General features: G+C 40.7%; 1 protein-coding gene across 1 annotated transcript; it reads right to left on the bottom strand.

The window, feature by feature from the left end:
• Positions 1-1,173: 1,173 nt before the first annotated feature.
• LOC116412410 (ribosomal protein S6 kinase alpha-4-like) lies at positions 1,174-17,051 on the bottom strand. The gene is made up of 35 exons (XM_031906606.1): positions 16,910-17,051; positions 14,190-14,253; positions 13,144-13,237; positions 12,581-12,654; positions 12,320-12,413; positions 12,079-12,194; positions 11,629-11,675; positions 11,346-11,409; positions 11,176-11,267; positions 10,754-10,930; positions 10,475-10,537; positions 10,265-10,341; positions 9,995-10,137; positions 9,600-9,707; positions 9,125-9,205; positions 8,691-8,939; positions 8,520-8,611; positions 8,202-8,378; positions 7,933-7,995; positions 7,721-7,797; positions 7,403-7,539; positions 7,069-7,176; positions 6,749-6,829; positions 6,248-6,595; positions 5,988-6,058; positions 5,430-5,493; positions 5,258-5,349; positions 4,572-4,748; positions 4,219-4,281; positions 4,059-4,135; positions 3,766-3,908; positions 2,640-2,747; positions 1,991-2,071; positions 1,585-1,804; positions 1,174-1,325 (listed from the first exon to the last, which is right to left on the bottom strand). The coding sequence occupies exons 2-34, from the start codon at positions 14,241-14,243 to the stop codon at positions 1,616-1,618; spliced, it is 3,681 nt and encodes a 1,226-aa protein (XP_031762466.1). The 5' UTR covers positions 14,244-14,253; positions 16,910-17,051; the 3' UTR covers positions 1,174-1,325; positions 1,585-1,615.
• Positions 17,052-19,921: the final 2,870 nt, after the last annotated feature.

Raw genomic sequence — 19,921 nt, 5'->3', positions numbered from 1 at the left:
AAAAATAGAATTATATTTCTAAATTTTATACAAAAATAGAATAAATAATATTTTTCAAAATTTTTTAGAAAATTTGAATTTACAAATTTTTTTAGAAAAATACACTAAATTATATTATTTGTAATTTTTTTAGAAAAATAGAATAAATTATATTATTTTAAATTTTTTATAGAAAAATAGAATAAATTATATTATAAAAAAAATTTGAAAAATAGATTTACAATTTTTTTAAAAAAAATAGAATTATATCATTTTAAAATTTTTTATAGAAAAATAGAATTATAGTATTTCCAAATTTTTTCAAAAAATAGAATAAATATTATTTTTAAACATTTTTTTTAGAAAAATAGAAGTATTTACACATTTTTTAGAAAAATATAATATAAATAATTACAAAATTTTATAGAAAAATAGAATTACATTTTTATAAATTATATAGAAAAATAGTATAAATTAAATATTTAATTTTAATTTATTTTTTAAAAATTTTAATTTACAAATTATATAAAAAATAGTATTATATTATTTTAAAAAAAATAGAATTAAATTTTTTACAAATTATATAGAAAAATAGAATTACATTTTTCTACAAATTATATATAAAAATAGAATTACATTTTTATAAATTATATAGAAAAATAGTATAAATTATATTTAATTTTAATTTATTTTTTAAAAATTTTAATTTACAAATTATATAAAAAATAGTATTATATTATTTTAAAAAAAATAGAATTAAATTTTTTACAAATTATATAGAAAAATAGAATAACATTTTTCTACAAATTATATATAAAAATAGAATTACATTTTTATAAATTATATAGAAAAATAGTATAAATTATATTTTAAAATAAAAAAAAAAAACAATTATTTACAAATTATATAAAAAATAGTATTATAATATTTTAAAAAAAATAGAATTAAATTTTTTACAAATTATATAGAAAAATAGAATTAAATTTTTCTACAAATTATATATAAAAATAGAATGTTTTTCCAAGTTATATACAAAAATAGAATTACATTTTTCTACAAATTATATATAAAAATAGAATTACAGTTTTTCCAAGTTATATACAAAAATAGAATTACATTTTTCTACAAATTATATAGAAAAATAGAATTACATTTTTTACAAATTATATACAAAAATAGAATTATTTTGTACATTTTCTTACAAATTTTTTTACAAATAAGTAAAAAAATAAGTCATATAAACATTGATATAAAAATATAATCATCTTCATAGAAATGAAGGAATTTGGCTTAAAACGTCTTCTTCCTCCGAGAAGATCGGGTCATTATTAGTCAGCCGGGGATCTCTGAATTAGGAGGGAGAGGAGAGTTAAAGAGAAAATACAACCTCTTGAGCCCATTTAGTTGGGCCTATGTAGAAATAGCACATAATAGCAGATATAAATATCAATGTTTTCCCCTGATTCCATAGGTTAAAGGACACCAAGATAACTCCAACGAGCTGTTTCCCAAGACCCCTTAGGCTAAGTGTGTAATGAAGCCCCTCCCCTCCCTTTGTTACATTTTTTTTTATACTTTTTATTTGTACAAAGGCAAACTCCTTACCTGGACTAAAGAATTCACAAGAACCCCGTTTTCAAGGCAGAAGAGCAGGACAATTTAACTCTTCTAATGCCTCTTCCAACGGGGCCCTGTGGGGTAGTTCTTCTGGGACACCAGCGCCCGGTAAGCGAAGGCTTACTAACTCCACTCGCTCTGGAACACTTATTGGAGGAGTGAATGGCGCCTGCATTTCTTGGCTCAGAAGGGCGTCCCAGTTAAATCCCTGTAAAACAGCAGGAATACTTTATTAGCACTATCTGTTCTTTAACATATACACATTCTATCCAATTCCAAGTGATATCTGCCCTGTGCAAGTGCGCAAGAGCTCACACAGGGAATGGAACTCGTGGATCTAAAAAGACCCCTCTGTTAATGGCTGCCACTTAGGAGGAGTAAAATATTCACATACCCTGAATAAAGAGCTTTCCATGACTTCTTTAGCGTCTGTTTCATGTGACCCAAGGCGAAGTCTGGCATCTTTTTTCAGCAGCTACAAAGAGAAAAATGTATCATATTGAGAAGCATAAGGCAAAGTCATGTACGTATGTGGGTGTGCCAGCAACCGTATAGGCAGTGTGGGAGAGAAATTGTACAAAAAGAAACTGCTCAATGAGAAACATTTGGCATTATTTGAGTGCGCAGTACAAAATAAAGCCCCAAAGATTATAAATGGAAGTGCCAATGTGAGCAAGATTACATTAACATTAGTGGGCAGTAAATGATCCCTGGACAGGGTCGGGCTGGGCTACCGGGACACAGGGAAAATACCCAGTGGGCCCCAGTGATCCAGACCCGACCCTACTGCCGCTTCATCTGACCTCCGATGTCCTCCCCTGATGCGTTTCACATATGCGCGTTCAGGGGAGGACGTCAAACAGGGGGCCCCTGCGGGGGGAAGGGGGGTTAGAGGTGAATGGCCGGGTACCCTGTGGGGGACGCGACCGGAGGAGGCACCTTGGGGGGTGCTGTAGCCCCAGTGTGCCCTGCACCCCCAGTCCGACCCTGTCCCTGGATTAAACATTCAAACAGCAGGCTGCAAAATCCCAACAGGTACTTACCCCTTGTAATGTGAACTTGACCCTGAAAAGCAGCTCTGGAGGAATTTTCGGCTCTGTATATATGATTTTGGCCTTCAGGAACTCCTTCTCTTTGTCGAAGAAAGGAAACTACAAACACAACAAAATATTTGTTTTAAAAACAAGAAACAAAAAAATGGCAACAATATCAGTAATGGGGTACGGTCCTGTAATGCTGCACTTTATACATGAAGCTGAAGGCTCAGTCACCATTAAACCCAACCCCAACATGATGAGCGATGTAAATGGTTAGACTTAAGTACAGGTATAGGACCCATTATCTAGAATGCTTGGGACCAAGGGTATTCTGGATAAGAGGTCATTCCGTAATTTGGATCTGCATACCTTAAGTCTACTAAAGAATCAATAAAACATTAATTAAACCCTATGGGATTGTTTTGCATCAAATAAGGATTATCTATATCTTAGTTGGGATCAAGTACAGGTACTGTTTTATTATTACAGAGAAAAGGGAATCATTTAACCATTAAATAAACCCAATAGGGCTGTTCTGCCCCAATAAGGGGTAATTATATCTTAGTTGGGATCAAGTACAGGTACTGTTTTATTATTACAGAGAAAAGGGAATCATTTAACCATGAAATAAACCCAATAGGGCTGTTCTGCCCCAATAAGGGGTAATTATATCTTAGTTGGGATCAAGTACAGGTACTGTTTTATTATTACAGAGAAAAGGGGATCATTTAACCATTAAATAAACCCAATAGGGCTGTTCTGCCCCAATAAGGGGTAATTATATCTTAGTTGGGATCAAGTACAGGTACTGTTTTATTACTAGAGAGAAAAAGGAAATCAGTTTCAAAATTCTGAATTATTTGATTAAAATGGAGTCTACGGGAGACGGGCATTCCGTAATTCGGAGCTTTCTGGATAACGGGTTTTTGGATAAGGGATCCCATACCTGTACTGGGAGTGGATGGGGTTCAGCTACACAGAGGGGATACTATAATGGGGCTTATACAGAAAAGTCCACCTTTCATCCAGGTTGGAAACGTAATAAATGGACAGAAATGTTGCAGTAACTGAGCCCCTATTATGTTTAGAACAAGCCGTAAATCCCTGATTCAGTTAATAAATGGGCACTTACCTCGCCAATAGCCATTCTGTACAGGATCACTCCAAGAGCCCACCAGTCAACTGATCTGGTAAAGTTTGACTCCATGAAGATTTCTGGAGCCATATATAGTACAGTTCCACAGCGGCTCAGGAACACGTCCCCGTAGTCAATTCCTTGAATACAACCAGAAAACATTCATTAGTAGATTCATTGAGGTACAACGGTTGTTTAATCCAATATAAAGATGCCCAAAGCCCAATAGAGGGGCAGAATTATAGGAGTGGATGAGACAATTAAATCTTAATTAAACACAACCATCTTACCTTCTTTGCTAAGACCAAAGTCTGCTATTTTGGCATATCCTCGGCTGTCCAGTAGGATGTTCGCTGGCTTCAAATCTCTGCATTGAGAGAACAGACGCCGTTAGTCGGCCCTATTACCATATCAGACATTTCTCAGACTAAAGGGAAATTCCACACTTACCTATGAACGATCTTGTTTTCATGTAGGAACTTCAGCCCGAGGACAATGCAGGAGCAGAAGAACCTACAAGGGTCAAACAGAGAAAACTCACTATCTATACGGGTAACAACCGGTAGCAATTGTTGGGCCTAGGCCCTCACTAAGCCTTTGCTTTCTATTGTTTCATGGTAACGAGAGCACAACCATGGCAATAACATGTTTCTATATGCCCTCGCTTGCTATAGGGTAAGAAGCAACCGCCCATGTTCTCTGCATTGATTGGACAGTTATCACAGTACTATTTATGTGCAGTGTTATGGCGACTATAAGGCTATCGCCTGTGTGACCCTCCATAAAAGCCCAGCAGTACTTACGTAGTTCTGTCCAGCGATATGGCACCTTGTTTTAGTTGGGACTCCAAGGTCCCTCCCTGAGCGTAATCCATAGCGAAGCAGATATGTTGCTCGGTTATGAAGGAGGCGAATAAACCGACAACAAAAGGATTCTGCTGTCGCTTTGCCATAAGAAGGATGCGCTGCTCCAGGAGAATGCTGCAAAATAAAGCCATCAAAAGTCCAAATTAGCCAAGTATACTCAGGCCTATCTACAGATCCCTATAGTAATAATTCATTAAGGGCATAACTATCAATATCCCAACACCTGATCAATCAGTGGATTTATTTTTTTCCTTGTGTATGTATAAAGAATCCTAATTTCTGACGATCAGCTTCCTACTGACTTCTATTGCATCATGGCTGGAGTTAGAAATCACAGGATAAATCGTGATCAAGAAAATAATCTCAATTTAGGAGAATCGCACTAAAATCCCCTCAGGGCGGCAGATTTACCACATGTTAAGTTTGAATAAATCTGCCCTAAGTGTTAAAAATAAGCCAATGGCACTTTATGAGAGAATGTTATATCAATTTTAAAGTAACGGTAATTGGAAATGAACCAATAATGGAATCTGTGCATGTTCAGGAACAGATATAAAACATCTGCCTTGTAGGAACGTTCCAGACCATACACACAAATAATAATTATTCCCCATTTTACTGACCTTCTATACTCAATTATGCTGGTGACTGCAGCCTTCTGTTGAGTCTTGATGGCTACAATACTCCTGGATTCTCTATGTTGCGCTCGATATACCTGGAACAAGAGAGAGACCCCATTAAAATGCCTTTGTTCCAATATCTTCCCCCCCCATATAAAGGGGCCGAGTAACTTACCTTTCCAAAAGCACCAGCACCGAGTTCACATTGTATTTGGAAATCAGCAATAGTTGTCTGATTCCTGAGAAAAACAAGAATGAAATATAAGCTCAGTTACCTTATGGTTCACCCGTATGTGTCCAACTATGTCTTAGGGCAACTACATGTACAACAGAGGGGGGCCCAGCCCAAGCCTATATACACCCATTGTAATGGAACAGGGGGCCCCATCATTACCCTAATAACTAAGGGTTACATAACAACCTCACTATGTATTAGGTTGGAACACTAAAATCTAATACAATGTAACAAGCAGGGGGCTGCCTGTAATTCCCATGCCCAGACAATCAAGCAATAGATTGAGGAACAGAGCACAGCTGAATATAGAAATATAGAACAAATCTTTATTACGTCTTAGATACCGACCAGCATCTATTTTCTTAATGCATGTGCCCCTAATGAAGGCCCCTCCCCGTGGGGTTGAAACGCGTTGGGTTTTTGTATCCAAGATGTAATAAAGGCTCCTCTATTTTACAATAACAACCTCAGCATCAAACTAGAAACCAGATTTCCTACCTTGTGTCCACCTTTACGTGGTTCAGTGCTGTATCAATCTCTCTGATCAATGCACAGTAATAATCTCTGGCCTAGAGAAGGAAATAAAACTCCATTAATTCAGATAAAAGTCTCACTTGGGCTAATGATACCATACAGTGTAGTATAATCTAACGTATATCTCTATAATATATTATGTCCCATAATCATTCTTATATAGTACATTATTTTATTGCATTTATACGCAATACCCTATAAACCCACATCTAACAAAATCTCACCGTTTCCGGCTCAGAAGAAGAATCGCTCGAGACATCACTTCCATCAGTATAATCAGAACTGGAAGTAGTGAACTCAGAACGCGGATCAGTGTATTTACTCAGTGGTTCATCACAGCTTAAAAGAGAGCTTGCAGATTGCTCATCTTCTGTGGGAACGCTCTGAGCAATATCCTCTGAGATCTGTGGCTCTTCCATTTCACTCTCTGACTCCACAGATTCCTTTATTGCCTTTGGGGTGTCTGGGCACTTTAAGTAAACCCTTTGCTCCCCAAGTTGGACTGACACACTGATTTGGGGAGTGAATGGGGGCTGGATTTCTTTTTTCAGAAACGCACCCCAGTCTAATCCCTGCAAGCAAGAGAAAAATATAACGTATTATTATCTGTTATAGAAACTATATGGAATCCAACCTGATATCGAATCAAACTCATGAATAGAGGGATCTACAACGACTCCTCTAGTAATGGCTGCCATTAAAGATAAGTAAAATATATAACATACCCTGAATAATGGACTTTCCATAACTTCTTCAGCATCTTGTTGGCTTGACCCAAGGCGGTATTTGGCCTCTTTGCGTAAGAGCTACAAACAGAAGCATAGAGTTGAGTCTAATAACCTCATCTGATTCCTCCCCCCTACATATGTCAGGGCACCAACCAACATGGAGTTAAAAGGTGCCGCACCCCCTGCTGCTTGAGATTTTTCCCCCTTTTGTGTGGCCAAAACAATCTCCCATTATGAGTATGAGAACTAACGATAGCAGAAAGTATGTTTTGCCTGGGTTAAACACAGATAAAATAATAATTATCCTATCAACTTACTTTAATTATTATTAACTTTGCATTTGCATCAAGTTCTGGTGGAAAACTTGGGCTCTCGTTGATAATTCTGTTCTTCACATTCTCTATATCATTTCCGCTAAAGGGTTTCTACAAAAGAAAAACAGCGGTTGTTGTAACAATATGGATTTTGAGAAAGAAAGAGAGAAGCCTAAGGACAGGAAGGAAACACATTCTAGACCTGGGTAGATATTAGGGTGTAGATGGACTAATAGATCCAGGTACCAGTAATGAAAAAAGAAATGATTCCAAAAGTCCTGCTCCAATTCTGTTCTAGATCAATAGTCATTTCCCAATTCAGTGAATGGGCGCTTACCTTGCCAACAAGCATCTTGTAAATGAGAACTCCTAGAGCCCACCAGTCCACCGATCTGGTATAGGAGCCCTCTGTGAGCATTTCTGGGGCCATGTACGGCAGCGTTCCGCAGCAGCTCTGGATTCTGTCATTATCTCCTAAAGTGCAAATCAGAAAACTTTCATGAGCTGAGGATCATTTACCCTTGGAATGTTGGGAGACAAACTATAAATTCTCCTTTTGCAGAATATTTCATAGAAGTAGGATTTATAATAATATGAATGAAATGAATATGAAAAGACATTTCTGAAGAGCAGAGTACGGAATATAAAGCCTTACCTTCTTTACAGAGCCCAAAGCCTGCTACTTTCGCATACCCTTGGGCATCCAGAAGTATGTTTCTTGGTCTTAAATCTCTGTAGTAACATAATTAAGACATAGTATGTGATTATAACACTGCGATTATAACACCGAACCCAATCCCTACAGTGTATCCAGCCCTCTAAAGAGATCAGCCATTTTGAGCTTGAAGCCTAAAGGCTTGTACTTACCTATGTACAATATTGTTCTCATGTAGAAACTTCACGCCTAGGGTGATGCAGGCAGAATAAAATCTGCAAAGAGCGAAAAAGACCAAATGAATATCAGTTGCTATAAGGACAGAGATATTTATCTGTATCTGTGTGGGGAACACACTTTATTTAGCTATTATTAGCTGAACCTAAGCCTTCCCCATGCCTTGGCTCTCCATGGAACCAGGACATTACTTACAGCCTTACAAATATAAAAGAACCTCCCCAAAAAGCCCAGTAGTACTTACATAGTTCTCTCCAGCGATATGCCATGCTGGCACAGCTGGGATGCCAAGTCACCACCCTCTGCATAGTCCATTGCAAAGTAGGCGTGCTGTTCCGTATGGAACGATGTAAATAACGCAACAAGGAATGGATTTGGTGTTGTCTTTGTCCTCGTAAGGATTTGTTGCTCCACAAGAAACCTAGAGAATAAACCAATAGAATGTCATTAAAGGGCAAATATGAAGGCAGAGTGATAGATATACCTGGAATTGTGCCAACCCAATGGGGGGGGGGTGAGGGGCATTTCTATGTGTGGGTGACTTAAGACAAGGTCCACTCACCTTCTGTGTTCATCCTCATCAGTCTCAGGTAATTTCTGTAGAGCTTTAATAACAACCATCCTCCCTGTTGCTCGGTGTTCAGCTCGATATGTCTGCAATGAGAGAAAGCGCTCGGTTATACTGAATAAGCTCTGAAATATCAGACTCACATTTGGGGGCCGCGCCACTCACCTTTACAAAAGAACCAGCGCGCAGTTGCAGCTGTAGGTCGAAATCGTCAATAGCGGCGACACTGCTGCATTCTCCTGCGTTCTGTGGTTCCGGCAAGCAGAACCTCACCGATTCCTTTTTCTTCTCAGAAGCCTTCAGTGCAATGTCCCTTACATTCTGTGGCTCTTCCTTCTGTATCTTTGGTTCCACAGATTGGGGAATGAATGGGGGCTGGATTTCTTTTTCCATTAAGGCTCCCCAGTCTAATCCCTGTTCAAGAAGAGAAATCTGTTATTATCTGATATTTAGGGTATGGCGTCTCCATGCAAACTGTAGTTATTGTTCCCCAGTGATCAGATAAGGAACAACTCAATGAATCAAACTCATTAATAAGGGGATCTACAATAACCCAACTACTGATGGTGCCATATAAGACAAGTAAAATATTAACGTACCCTGAATAAAGGACTTTCCATGACTTCTTGGGCATCGTCTTCTCTTGACCCAAGTCGGTATTTGGCTTCTTTGCATAAGAGCTACAAAAAGACAAAGTTACACATATAAATGTATCCATAGATAATCTGCAAATCTGATCTTATTCCAACCAGTTACATATGTGGGGACACCAGCCAACCTTAAAGCTACAGGTGCCACAACCCCTCTTGTTCCCTTAAGATCTGCTCATTTGTCCCATTAACCAATCAAGTGGATCTGTGCAATTTGGTTGTCTACATGAGTGGCCCAGGCATACAACATCCAACTAAATGTCTCTAGTGGTTGCCTTTAGATGAGTCTAAATTATGCCATGGGAAATATTAGTCTATAAGACCATGTGACCATGACATCACCATGACAACCATAGTGGGAAGCATAAATTGCCTGCATTAACGACTGACACCGCAGGTTGTAAGATAATGATAATGAACTTACTTTTAGTATTATCAGCTTGGCGTTGTCAGCCAGGTCTGGTGGGAATTCTGGGCTTTCATTGAGGATTTTATTCTTTATTTCCTCAGTATCCTGTCCTGTAAAAGGCAGCTACAAAAGGAAAACAGCAATTACTTTCCTGCAGTTTATGTCACCATTTAACCCAACAGAAGCATCATTTCTATTCAGTAATATAAAGGATTTCTGGGAGAAAAAGAAACATTATGTCCAAGCCCCTCCCACTACCAAGGGAAAGAGAACAGCCCAGGAAAAGGAAATGCAAATAATGGGGGTAAATGGGATTCACGTACCCAGAGGGGGTGACTATAATGGGGATTAGATAATAACTTAAGTTGAAAAAGAAAATGTCCTCATTCAGTGTGTTAATAGGCACTTACCTTGCCCACAAGCATCTGGTATATAATCACACCAACAGCCCACCAGTCCACTGATCTGGCACAGGAGTCGTCTGTCAACATTTCTGGGGCCATGTAGTGCAAAGTTCCGCAGTGGCTCTGGAATCTGTTCATATATCCAATTTCTAAAGTACAATCAGAAATCGTTCATTAGCCGAACATCATTTACCCTTAGACTGTGCCTATATAATAGGAATATTATGTCCCAAACTGATCCCTTATACGCTACGTTATTATACACAGACATCTTACCTTCTTTGCAGAGCCCAAAACCTGCTACTTTTGCGTAACCTTGGCCGTCCAGAAGAATATTCCGTGGATTCAAATCCCTGCATTAAAATGAAAGGATAATTTAGGATCATTTTTACAGCACTAAAACAAATATATTTGATTATTAAAGTAGGCCGCATATGGGGCCAGAAGAGTGCCGATTCTAGGTCTGAGGCTAAACGCCCTACTTACCTATGTACAATCCTGTTATCGTGTAAGAATTTTACACCTTGGACAATACAGGCGGAATAAAAGCTGCAAAAGAGAAAAAAAGACAAAATTCCCGTCAGTATCGGTTATTTACCTATATGGGCAACAATCTGTAGCTGAAGTTGGACCTCGGCCCCCACCATGTTTGGTTCTCTATGTAATAATAGTAATAATGGAATAATAGTATATAATAGAATAATAGTATATTATTGGCAGTTCTACAGATATTTAAGTACCTCCCAAAAGGCCGCCGGTACTTACATAGATCTTTCCAGCGATAAGGCGTTTCGGCTCAGCTGGGATTCCAACGTACCTCCCTCTGCATATTCCACTGCAAAGCAGAGGTGATTTTTGGTACGAATGGAGGAGAATAAAGAAATAAGGAATGGATTCTGCATTCTCTGCACCCTCCGATGGATGCGCTCCTCCAGGTAAAATCTGAGAAATAAAAACATCCACAAGTCTATATAAGGTAGGTATAGGTGGAACTGTGACAGCACATCTACTGCTTCCATTGTTGCTCAGTATACTGTCTCTTTAAGGTTCCCATTAGTACAGCATATTTGATGTATGGATTCAAAACCAGAGACAGATCTCAGAACAAGTCTTATCTTAGGGAAAATCTAAGGAAGTTCCAGATCACAAATGCAATTACAGTTCTGTTAGGCCCCCCTTTAACTTACCGATCGCTATCCTCTATGTCAGTCATGCGGTTCATTTTCAGAGTCCTCATAGCAACAACCGTACCTGTTGCTATGTGTTCGGCTCTGTATACCTGGAATGATACAGAACCGTCAGTTATCCTGAATATGCGCAGAAATATCAGAATCATGTATGGGGACAGGTAACTCACCTTTCCAAGGGAACCAGCATGTAGTAGACATATTGGCTTGAAAGCTTTAATAGTTATAGGAGAGCTGGAAGTAAAGAACAAACAATTAAATATTCTTTCAGTTGAGCCTTTGGTGAGTTGTACATGTGGCCCTTCTGTGTCCCTGGGCAACATACAGCACAGAAGCCCCCAGCCCGAGCCTGCACACATACACTTTAATAGGGTGGTGCCCCTGTAGGGCAACCATAATCACTAAGGTTTGTGAGCAGATGAACCCCAATCTAAACGAGATGCTGTATCTTACCTTACATCCCTGTTCAGGGAAATAGCATTCTCTTCTGTATTTATTTTCTGAAGAAAGAAACAAAACACAATTAATTCAGATATTTTGACACCAAAAGCCTCATTCAGGATAGTGACAGCTTCCAGTGTGGGAAATTGTGCGCCATGTTACATTCTCTTTATATTATAGTGTTTGTTATTGGGGTATTATACACGTTAAATCCTACAATCCTTCATTCTAAGAGTTATATTTTTAAGCAGTGATCCCCAAAAGCTACAAAAAAACCCTAATCGATAAAAATCATTTGACTCCAAAGCGATTTGTGAATTTATAACAGTTTCCAAATTTTAGTTTCCGTTTTTCAGTTTCACAATTTTTGTGGCTAAGGGAAATGGGAGAGATTATTCCTCCCTACTAATGTTTTGTCCGGATGAAATAGATTTCTATTAATCCCATGAATGGGAATCTCACCGGTGTCCTCTCAGCAGGAATCACCTCAACATTCTTCTCTTCGTCATCCTTCTCGCTCTTTGGAATCGAAGTATTTCCAACATTCGCGGAAGGATCAGAGGAAATATCTGGAGACTCTGCAAAGATCAGATAAAATGACTTAATACACATATATGGCTGATAAAGGGCCTGTGGGGAAGTTATATACTGGCTCTGAGGGTCTCTGTGGGTTTAATGGGCATATCTATCCTTGGCTCTGTACCTGAAAGGATCTCAATAGGTTTATCCTTCAGTGGCTCCTTTTCCTCAAGGATCAGCTCTGTGGCGCTTACTTCCTGCACAATTTCTGAACATTCCTATAGAAATCCAAAAAGACAAATCCATGATTAAAAGGCAAAGAATGAATTAGAAACTGATGCTGAAAATTTAGGAGATGTTTCTCTGCCAGGAAAGTCAAGGCCGTGGCATTGTTAGTACTAAAGCCGTCAAACCCAAAGAGAGATGGTGGAACGTTCCACCTTACCTTCTTTTTCTTTCGAAAGAAGTTCCTTATTGATTTGCAGAGGCGTCTAAATTTCCCTTTCTTCACGCTTGCTTCTATAGTGGGAAATATAGATTGATATACATTGAGTTGATACAGAAACAACTACAATCACTTTCTAATACTGCTCTGATTGGTTAATCAGGAGGCCAATGAGATCAGCATGAGCCTGTGAGATCAGGAGAATGTGGGACAAGCCTATAGACTTCCATAGGAGAAGGACTAGATCCTTAAATAATCATGTGTGAGGGATCTTAGGGCATTTATATGGAGTGCTAGTGGCTCCTTCCGCTTTAGTACAAGTAGAGGTTAATCTGTAGGTTTAGGGATATTTGCTGTATTGGGAAATGACTGAATGCTGTTACATGATCCCCCATAAGCCCCCCCCCCTTCAGTTCTACCAGCTTGTTCCCCATTGCTATAATATACTGTAACCTTGGGTTCCATATAACTTGTTCATATAATAAGGTTGTGTAGTTTGTTAACCCTGCGGGCTGCAGGACAAAATGATAAAGTAACGCAGGTGATTCCCCAAATTCAAATACCTGCAGGTTTTTCAGCTTCCAGGTTTAGAGCAGATGAGACGTCTGTCTCTTTCTCTTGAAGTGGAACATAAAAGGTACTTCGGCTTTTAGGTTCCTGTGGGGGAAAGATTTTCATAAACACCATTAAGAAAAGAAAACCTCCAAGTCACATATAGAGATATATACACATAAAGCCTTATAAACCGTGCTCAGTGATGTCACCAGGTACATTTATTGCTTGCTGATGTCACTTATGGCTAGGGTTGCACCTTAACCCTTTAATACCAGTCCCATATTGAACCCACATCATGCATGGCTAATTAGCAATTGATTTAGATGCATGCTGCATGGCTGCACATAGATCAGTTCAGACTGCAGCATGCATCTAGATTAATTGCTAATTAGCCATGCATGATGAGGGATCAATATGTGGCTGGTATTTCAGGGTGAGGTGACAACCCTACTTGTGGCACAGGCACAGGACTCACTGAAACCCATATGTTATAATAATATAATGATATAAATGACGTAAATAATGCTCCCCCCCCCACCAGTGTGTCTAATATCCCTGAGCAGCTCATCCCAGTCAGTCCCAGTCCTTCCCAACTCATCCCAGTCAGTCCCAGTCCTTCCCAACTCATCCCAGTCAGTCCCAGTCCTTCCCAACTCATCCCAGTCAGTCCCAGTCCTTACCAACCCATCCCAGTCAGTCCCAGTCCTTCCCAACTCATCCCAGTCAGTCCCAGTCCTTCCCAACCCATCCCAGTCAGTCCCAGTCCTTCCCAACTCATCCCAGTCAGTCCCAGTCCTTCCCAACCCATCCCAGTCAGTCCCAGTCCTTCCCAACCCATCCCAGTCAGTCCCAGTCCTTCCCAACCCATCCCAGTCAGTCCCAGTCCTTCCCAACTCATCCCAGTCAGTCCCAGTCCTTCCCATCCCAGTCAGTCCCAGTCCTTCCCAACCCATCCCAGTCAGTTCCAGTCCTTCCCAACCCATTCCAGTCCTTCCCAACCCATCCCAGTCCCTCCCACTAAAGCCAATACGAGAGAAACACATTGGGGCCTTACCTTGTTCTTGTGTTTGAATAAACCAGTGAAACATTTGTGCTTTCGGGCCCCCATGCTGCAACTCCTGTATCAGAAACAAGAGATTTTAATTGACTTTTTGCTAAACTAGAAATGAGATTATTGTTAATTCTATGCAATTGTGTGTTTATTTGTAACTGTCACTGCATCATTCCTATCAGCCCCTGCCCCATGGAGCTTGCACTCTAAATACAATAACATACAGGTATGGGACCTGTTATCCAGAATGCTATGGGCCTGGGGTTTGGGATTTGGATCCCCATATCTTCTAAAAAATCATTTAACCATTAAATAAACCCAATAGGACTGTTCTGCCCCAATAAGGGGTAATTATATCTTAGTTGGGATCAAGTACAGGTACTGTTTTATTATTACAGAGAAAAGGGAATCATTTAACCATTAAATAAACCCAATAGGACTGTTCTGCCCCAATAAGGGGTAATTATATCTTAGTTGGGATCAAGTACAGGTACTGTTTTATTATTACAGAGAAAAGGGAATCATTTAACCATGAAATAAACCCAATAGGGCTGTTCTGCCCCAATAAGGGGTAATTATAGCTTAATTTCTGGATAACAGGTTTCTCTATAAGGGATCCTATACCTGTACTAACTTTTACACTTATACACTTATGCCTCTGATTTATCCCACAGACTATAAACCCCTACATCACTTTGTGGCACTGTAAAACCCATTACTATATTATATATACATTCTTCCCTTGTATGAGGAGCCAGATAATGAAGGCTTCCCTTGTAATATGCCCAGTTCTAGTAATTTAGCTACTGACGCATGGGTCACTCGGGAGGAAATTCAAAAGAGACTTGAACATGTAAAGGTAAACAAAGGTCCAGGGCCGGATGGGATTCATCCCAGGGTATTAAATGAGCTGAGCGCTGTGATTGCCAAACCTCTTCACTTAATTTTTCAGGATTCATTGAGGTCTGGCATGGTGCCAAGAGACTGGCGGATTGCTAATGTGGTGCCGTTATTTAAAAAGGGATCCCGTTCTCAGCCTGAAAACTATAGGCCTGTTAGTCTGACATCAGTAGTAGGAAAACTTTTGGAAGGGGTAATAAGGGATAGGGTACTTGAATACATTGCAGTTCACAATACTATTAGTTTGTGCCAGCATGGGTTTATGCGTAACAGATCTTGCCAGACTAATTTAGTTGCCTTTTATGAGGAGGTGAGTAGGAACCTTGATGCTGGAATGGCAGTGGATGTCATCTACTTGGACTTTGCTAAAGCGTTTGATACAGTACCTCACAGAAGGTTAATGATCAAATTAAGGAATATTGGCCTAGAACATAATATTTGTAATTGGATAGAGAACTGGCTGAAGGATAGAGTACAAAGAGTGGTTGTAAATGGAACATTTTCTAATTGGACCAGTGTGGTTAGTGGAGTACCGCAGGGGTCAGTCCTTGGGCCTTTGCTTTTTAACTTGTTTATTAATGACCTGGAGGTGGGCATAGACAGTATTGTTTCTATTTTTGCTGATGACATTAAATTGTGCAAAACTATAAGTTCCATGCAGGATGTGCCGCTTTGCAGAGCGATTTGACAAAATTAGATAACTGGGCAGCAAACTGGAAAATGAGGTTCAATGTTGATAAGTGCAAAGTTATGCACTTTGGTAGGAATAATATAAACGCAAACTATCTACTGAATGGTAGTGTGTTGGGGGGATCCTTAATGGGGAAGGATCTGGGGGTTTTTGTTGATAACAAGTTGTCTAATTCCAGGCAGTGTCATTCTGTGGCTACTACAGCAAATAAAGTGCTGTCTTGTATAAAAAAGGGCATTGACTCAAGGGATGAGAACATAATTTTGCCCCTTTATAGGTCCCTGGTAAGGCCTCACCTTGAGTATGGGGGGCAGTGACAGTGAGTATGGGGGGCAGTTTTGGGCTCCAGTCCTTAAGAAGGATATTAATGAGCTGGAGAGAGTGCAGAGACGTGCAACTAAACTGGTTAAGGGGATGGAAGATTTAAACTATGAGGTTAGACTGTCGAGGTTGGGGTTGTTTTCTCTGGAAAAGAGGCGCTTGCGAGGGGACATGATTACTCTGTACAAGTACATTAGAGGGGATTATAGGCAGTTGGGGGATGTTCTTTTTTCCCATAAAAACAATCAGCGCACCAGAGGTCACCCCTTTAGATTAGAGGAAAGGAGTTTCCATTTGAAGCAGCGTAGGTGGTTTTTCACGGTGAGGGCAGTGAGGTTGGGGAATGCCCTTCCTAGTGAGGTGGTAATGGCAGATTCTGTTAATGCCTATAAGAGGGGCCTGGATGAGTTCTTGATCAATCAGAATATCCAAGGCTATTGTGATACTAATATCTACAGTTAGTACTAGTGGTTGTATTTATAGTTTATGTATGTGAGTGTATAGATTGGTAGGTGTGGGTTAGGTGTGCTGGGTTTACTTGGATGGGTTGAACTTGATGGACACAGGTCTTTTTTCAACCCTATGTAACTATGTAACTATGTACTATGTAACTATATATATATATAAAAGTTCCTATCAAAATAGTCTGTCAAATAAATCGCTGTTACATCAAGAAAAAAGTCACAGTTGTGTGTTTGCCACATTGGGAATCTCTATAGTTACACAGACGGCCCATTCCAGGCCTACAGCCCCAGGCTCACACCCTATTCCCTTTATATATCTGAATGATAAAACCAATTGGCTGACTTACAGATATGGAGCCGAGCGAGGATGCGCCGAAGCAATTCGATGGTAAAGGCTTAAAGCCTAAAGCTGTTAAAGTGGCTTTAAGGAGGCAATAAGAGCTGATTAGGAGAGAGCAGCTCCCAGGGGATCTGCCCTGCAACCCAATCAGCTCAGCTCTGGCACTCGCTTGGCAGGGAAGCTGCACAAACTTCACTGCCCATTGTGACATCACACTGTAATGTTACAAACTTCACTGTGACATCACAATGTTGTGTTTGTTATGATGCAGCCTGAAAGGTTATTACAGGGCGTATAGTTCTGCTGCTCAGCTCGTATTCATACAGATAGGGACTGAGCCCCACCGGCATTTTAAAAAGACAAAGTCAAATAAAAAAAATCACAGTTGTGTCAAAAAAGTCGCAGTCAAATAAATTGTGGTCAGTTAACCCTACAGTTGCTGAATTGCTGGTTGCCTGTTAATAGCAGTTTAAAAGTGCAAATATCTATAAAAAAAACCACAGTTTGTCGTAGACCCATGAATGAGGTGTCAAACTGTGCGGCTTATTCGGGAATGGGGTGCAATGACTTTTCTAAGGGGTGGCGGATAATTGCCCCAGCAGGGGGCAATTAACCACCGTTTGTTGTAGACCCATGAATGAGGTGTCAAACTGTGCAGCTTATTCGGGAATGGGGTGCTATGACTTTTCAGAGGGTTGGCGGTTAATTGCCCCAGCAGGGGGCAATTAACCACCGTTTTTGTAGACCCATGAATGAGGTGTCAAACTGTGCAGCTTATTCGGGAATGGGATACTATGACTTTTCTGAGGGGTGGGCGGTTAATTGCCCCAGAAGGGGGCAATTAACCACTGTTTGTCGTAGACCCATGAATGAGGTGTCAAACTATGCAGCTTATTCGGGAATGGGGTGCAATGACTTTTCTAGGGGGTGGGTGGTTAATTGCCCCAGCAGGGGGCAATTAACCACCGTTTGTTGTAGACCCATGAATGAGGTGTCAAACTGTGCAGCTTATTCGGGAATGGGGTGCTATGACTTTTCAGAGGGGTGGGTGGTTAATTGCCCCAGAAGGGGGCAATTAACCACTGTTTGTCGTAGACCCATGAATGAGGTGTCAAACTATGCAGCTTATTCGGGAATGGGATACTATGACTTTTCTGAGGGGTGGGTGGTTAATTGCCCCAGAAGGGGGCAATTAACCACTGTTTGTCGTAGACCCATGAATGAGGTGTCAAACTATGCAGCTTATTCGGGAATGGGGTGCAATGACTTTTCTAGGGGGTGGGTGGTTAATTGCCCCAGCAGGGGGCAATTAACCACCGTTTGTTGTAGACCCATGAATGAGGTGTCAAACTGTGCAGCTTATTTGGGAATGGGGTGCTATGACTTTTCAGAGGGGTGGGCGGTTAATTGCCCCAGCAGGGGGCAATTAACCACTGTTTGTCGTAGACCCATGAATGAGGTGTCAAACTGTGCAGCTTATTCGGGAATGGGATACTATGACTTTTCTGAGGGGTGGGTGGTTAATTGCCCCAGAAGGGGGCAATTAACCACTGTTTGTCGTAGACCCATGAATGAGGTGTCAAACTATGCAGCTTATTCGGGAATGGGGTGCAATGACTTTTCTAGGGGGTGGGCGGTTAATTGCCCCAGCAGGGGGCAATTAACCACCGTTTGTCGTAGACCCATGAATGAGGTGTCAAACTGTGCGGCTTATGCGGGAATGGGGTGATATGACCTTTCTGAAGGGTGGGAGGTTAATTGCCCCAGCAGGGGGCAATTAACTACCGTTTGTCGTAGACCCATGAATGACGTGTCAAACCGTGTGGCTTATTCGGGAATGGGGTGCAATGACTTTTCTAGGGGGTGGCGGTTAATTGCCCCAGCAGGGGGCAATTAACCACTGTTTGTCGTAGACCCATGAATGAGGTGTAAAACTGCGCAGCTTATTCGGGAATGGGGTGCTATGACTTTTCTGAGGGGTGGGCGGTTAATTGCCCCAGCAGGGGGCAATTAACCACCATTTGTCGTAGACCCATGAATGAGGTGTAAAACTGTGCAGCTTATTCGGGAATGGGATACTATGACTTTTCTGAGGGGTGGGCGGTTAATTGCCCCAGAAGGGGGCAATTAACCACTGTTTGTCGTAGACCCATGAATGAGGTGTCAAACTATGCAGCTTATTCGGGAATGGGGTGCAATGACTTTTCTAGGGGGTGGGCGGTTAATTGCCCCAGCAGGGGGCAATTAACCACCGTTTGTCGTAGACCCATGAATGAGGTGTCAAACTATGCAGCTTATTCGGGAATGGGGTGCAATGACTTTTCTAGGGGGTGGGCGGTTAATTGCCCTAGCAGGGGGCAATTAACCACCGTTTGTCGTAGACCCATGAATGAGGTGTCAAACTGTGCGGCTTATGCGGGAATGGGGTGATATGACCTTTCTGAAGGGTGGGAGGTTAATTGCCCCAGCAGGGGGCAATTAACTACCGTTTGTCGTAGACCCATGAATGGTGTGTCAAACTGAGCAGCTTATTTGGGAATCGGGTGCTATGACTTTTCTGAAGGGTGGGAGGTTAATTGCCCCAGAGTAACATATAAAGCAATCAATAAAAGGAGGGGAAGAGAGCCCTGCCCAAAAGAGCTTACACTCTACAAGGAGTAACATATAAAGCAATCAATAACCGATACAGGAGGGGAAGAGAGCCCTGCCCAAAAGAGCTTACACTCTACAAGGAGTAACATATAAAGCAATCAGTAACCGATACAGGAGGGGAAGGGAGCCCTGCCCAAAAGAGCTTACACTCTACAAGGAGTAACATATACAGCAATCAGTAACCGATACAGGAGGGGAAGAGAGCCCTGCCCAAAAGAGCTTACACTCTACAAGGAGTAACATATAAAGCAATCAGTAACCGATACGGGAGGGGAAGAGAGCCCTGCCCAAAGAGCTTACAATTTAGTATTATGTAGGGGAGTGGTATTCTGAGACTATTTGCAATTGGTCTTTATTTTTTATTATT

Source organism: Xenopus tropicalis, chromosome 7 (genome assembly GCF_000004195.4).
Source record: "Xenopus tropicalis strain Nigerian chromosome 7, UCB_Xtro_10.0, whole genome shotgun sequence".
NCBI lineage: Eukaryota > Metazoa > Chordata > Amphibia > Anura > Pipidae > Xenopus > Xenopus tropicalis.
The sequence above is the reverse complement of the archived record's forward strand: the minus strand, read 5'-3'. Positions and strand labels throughout refer to the sequence as shown.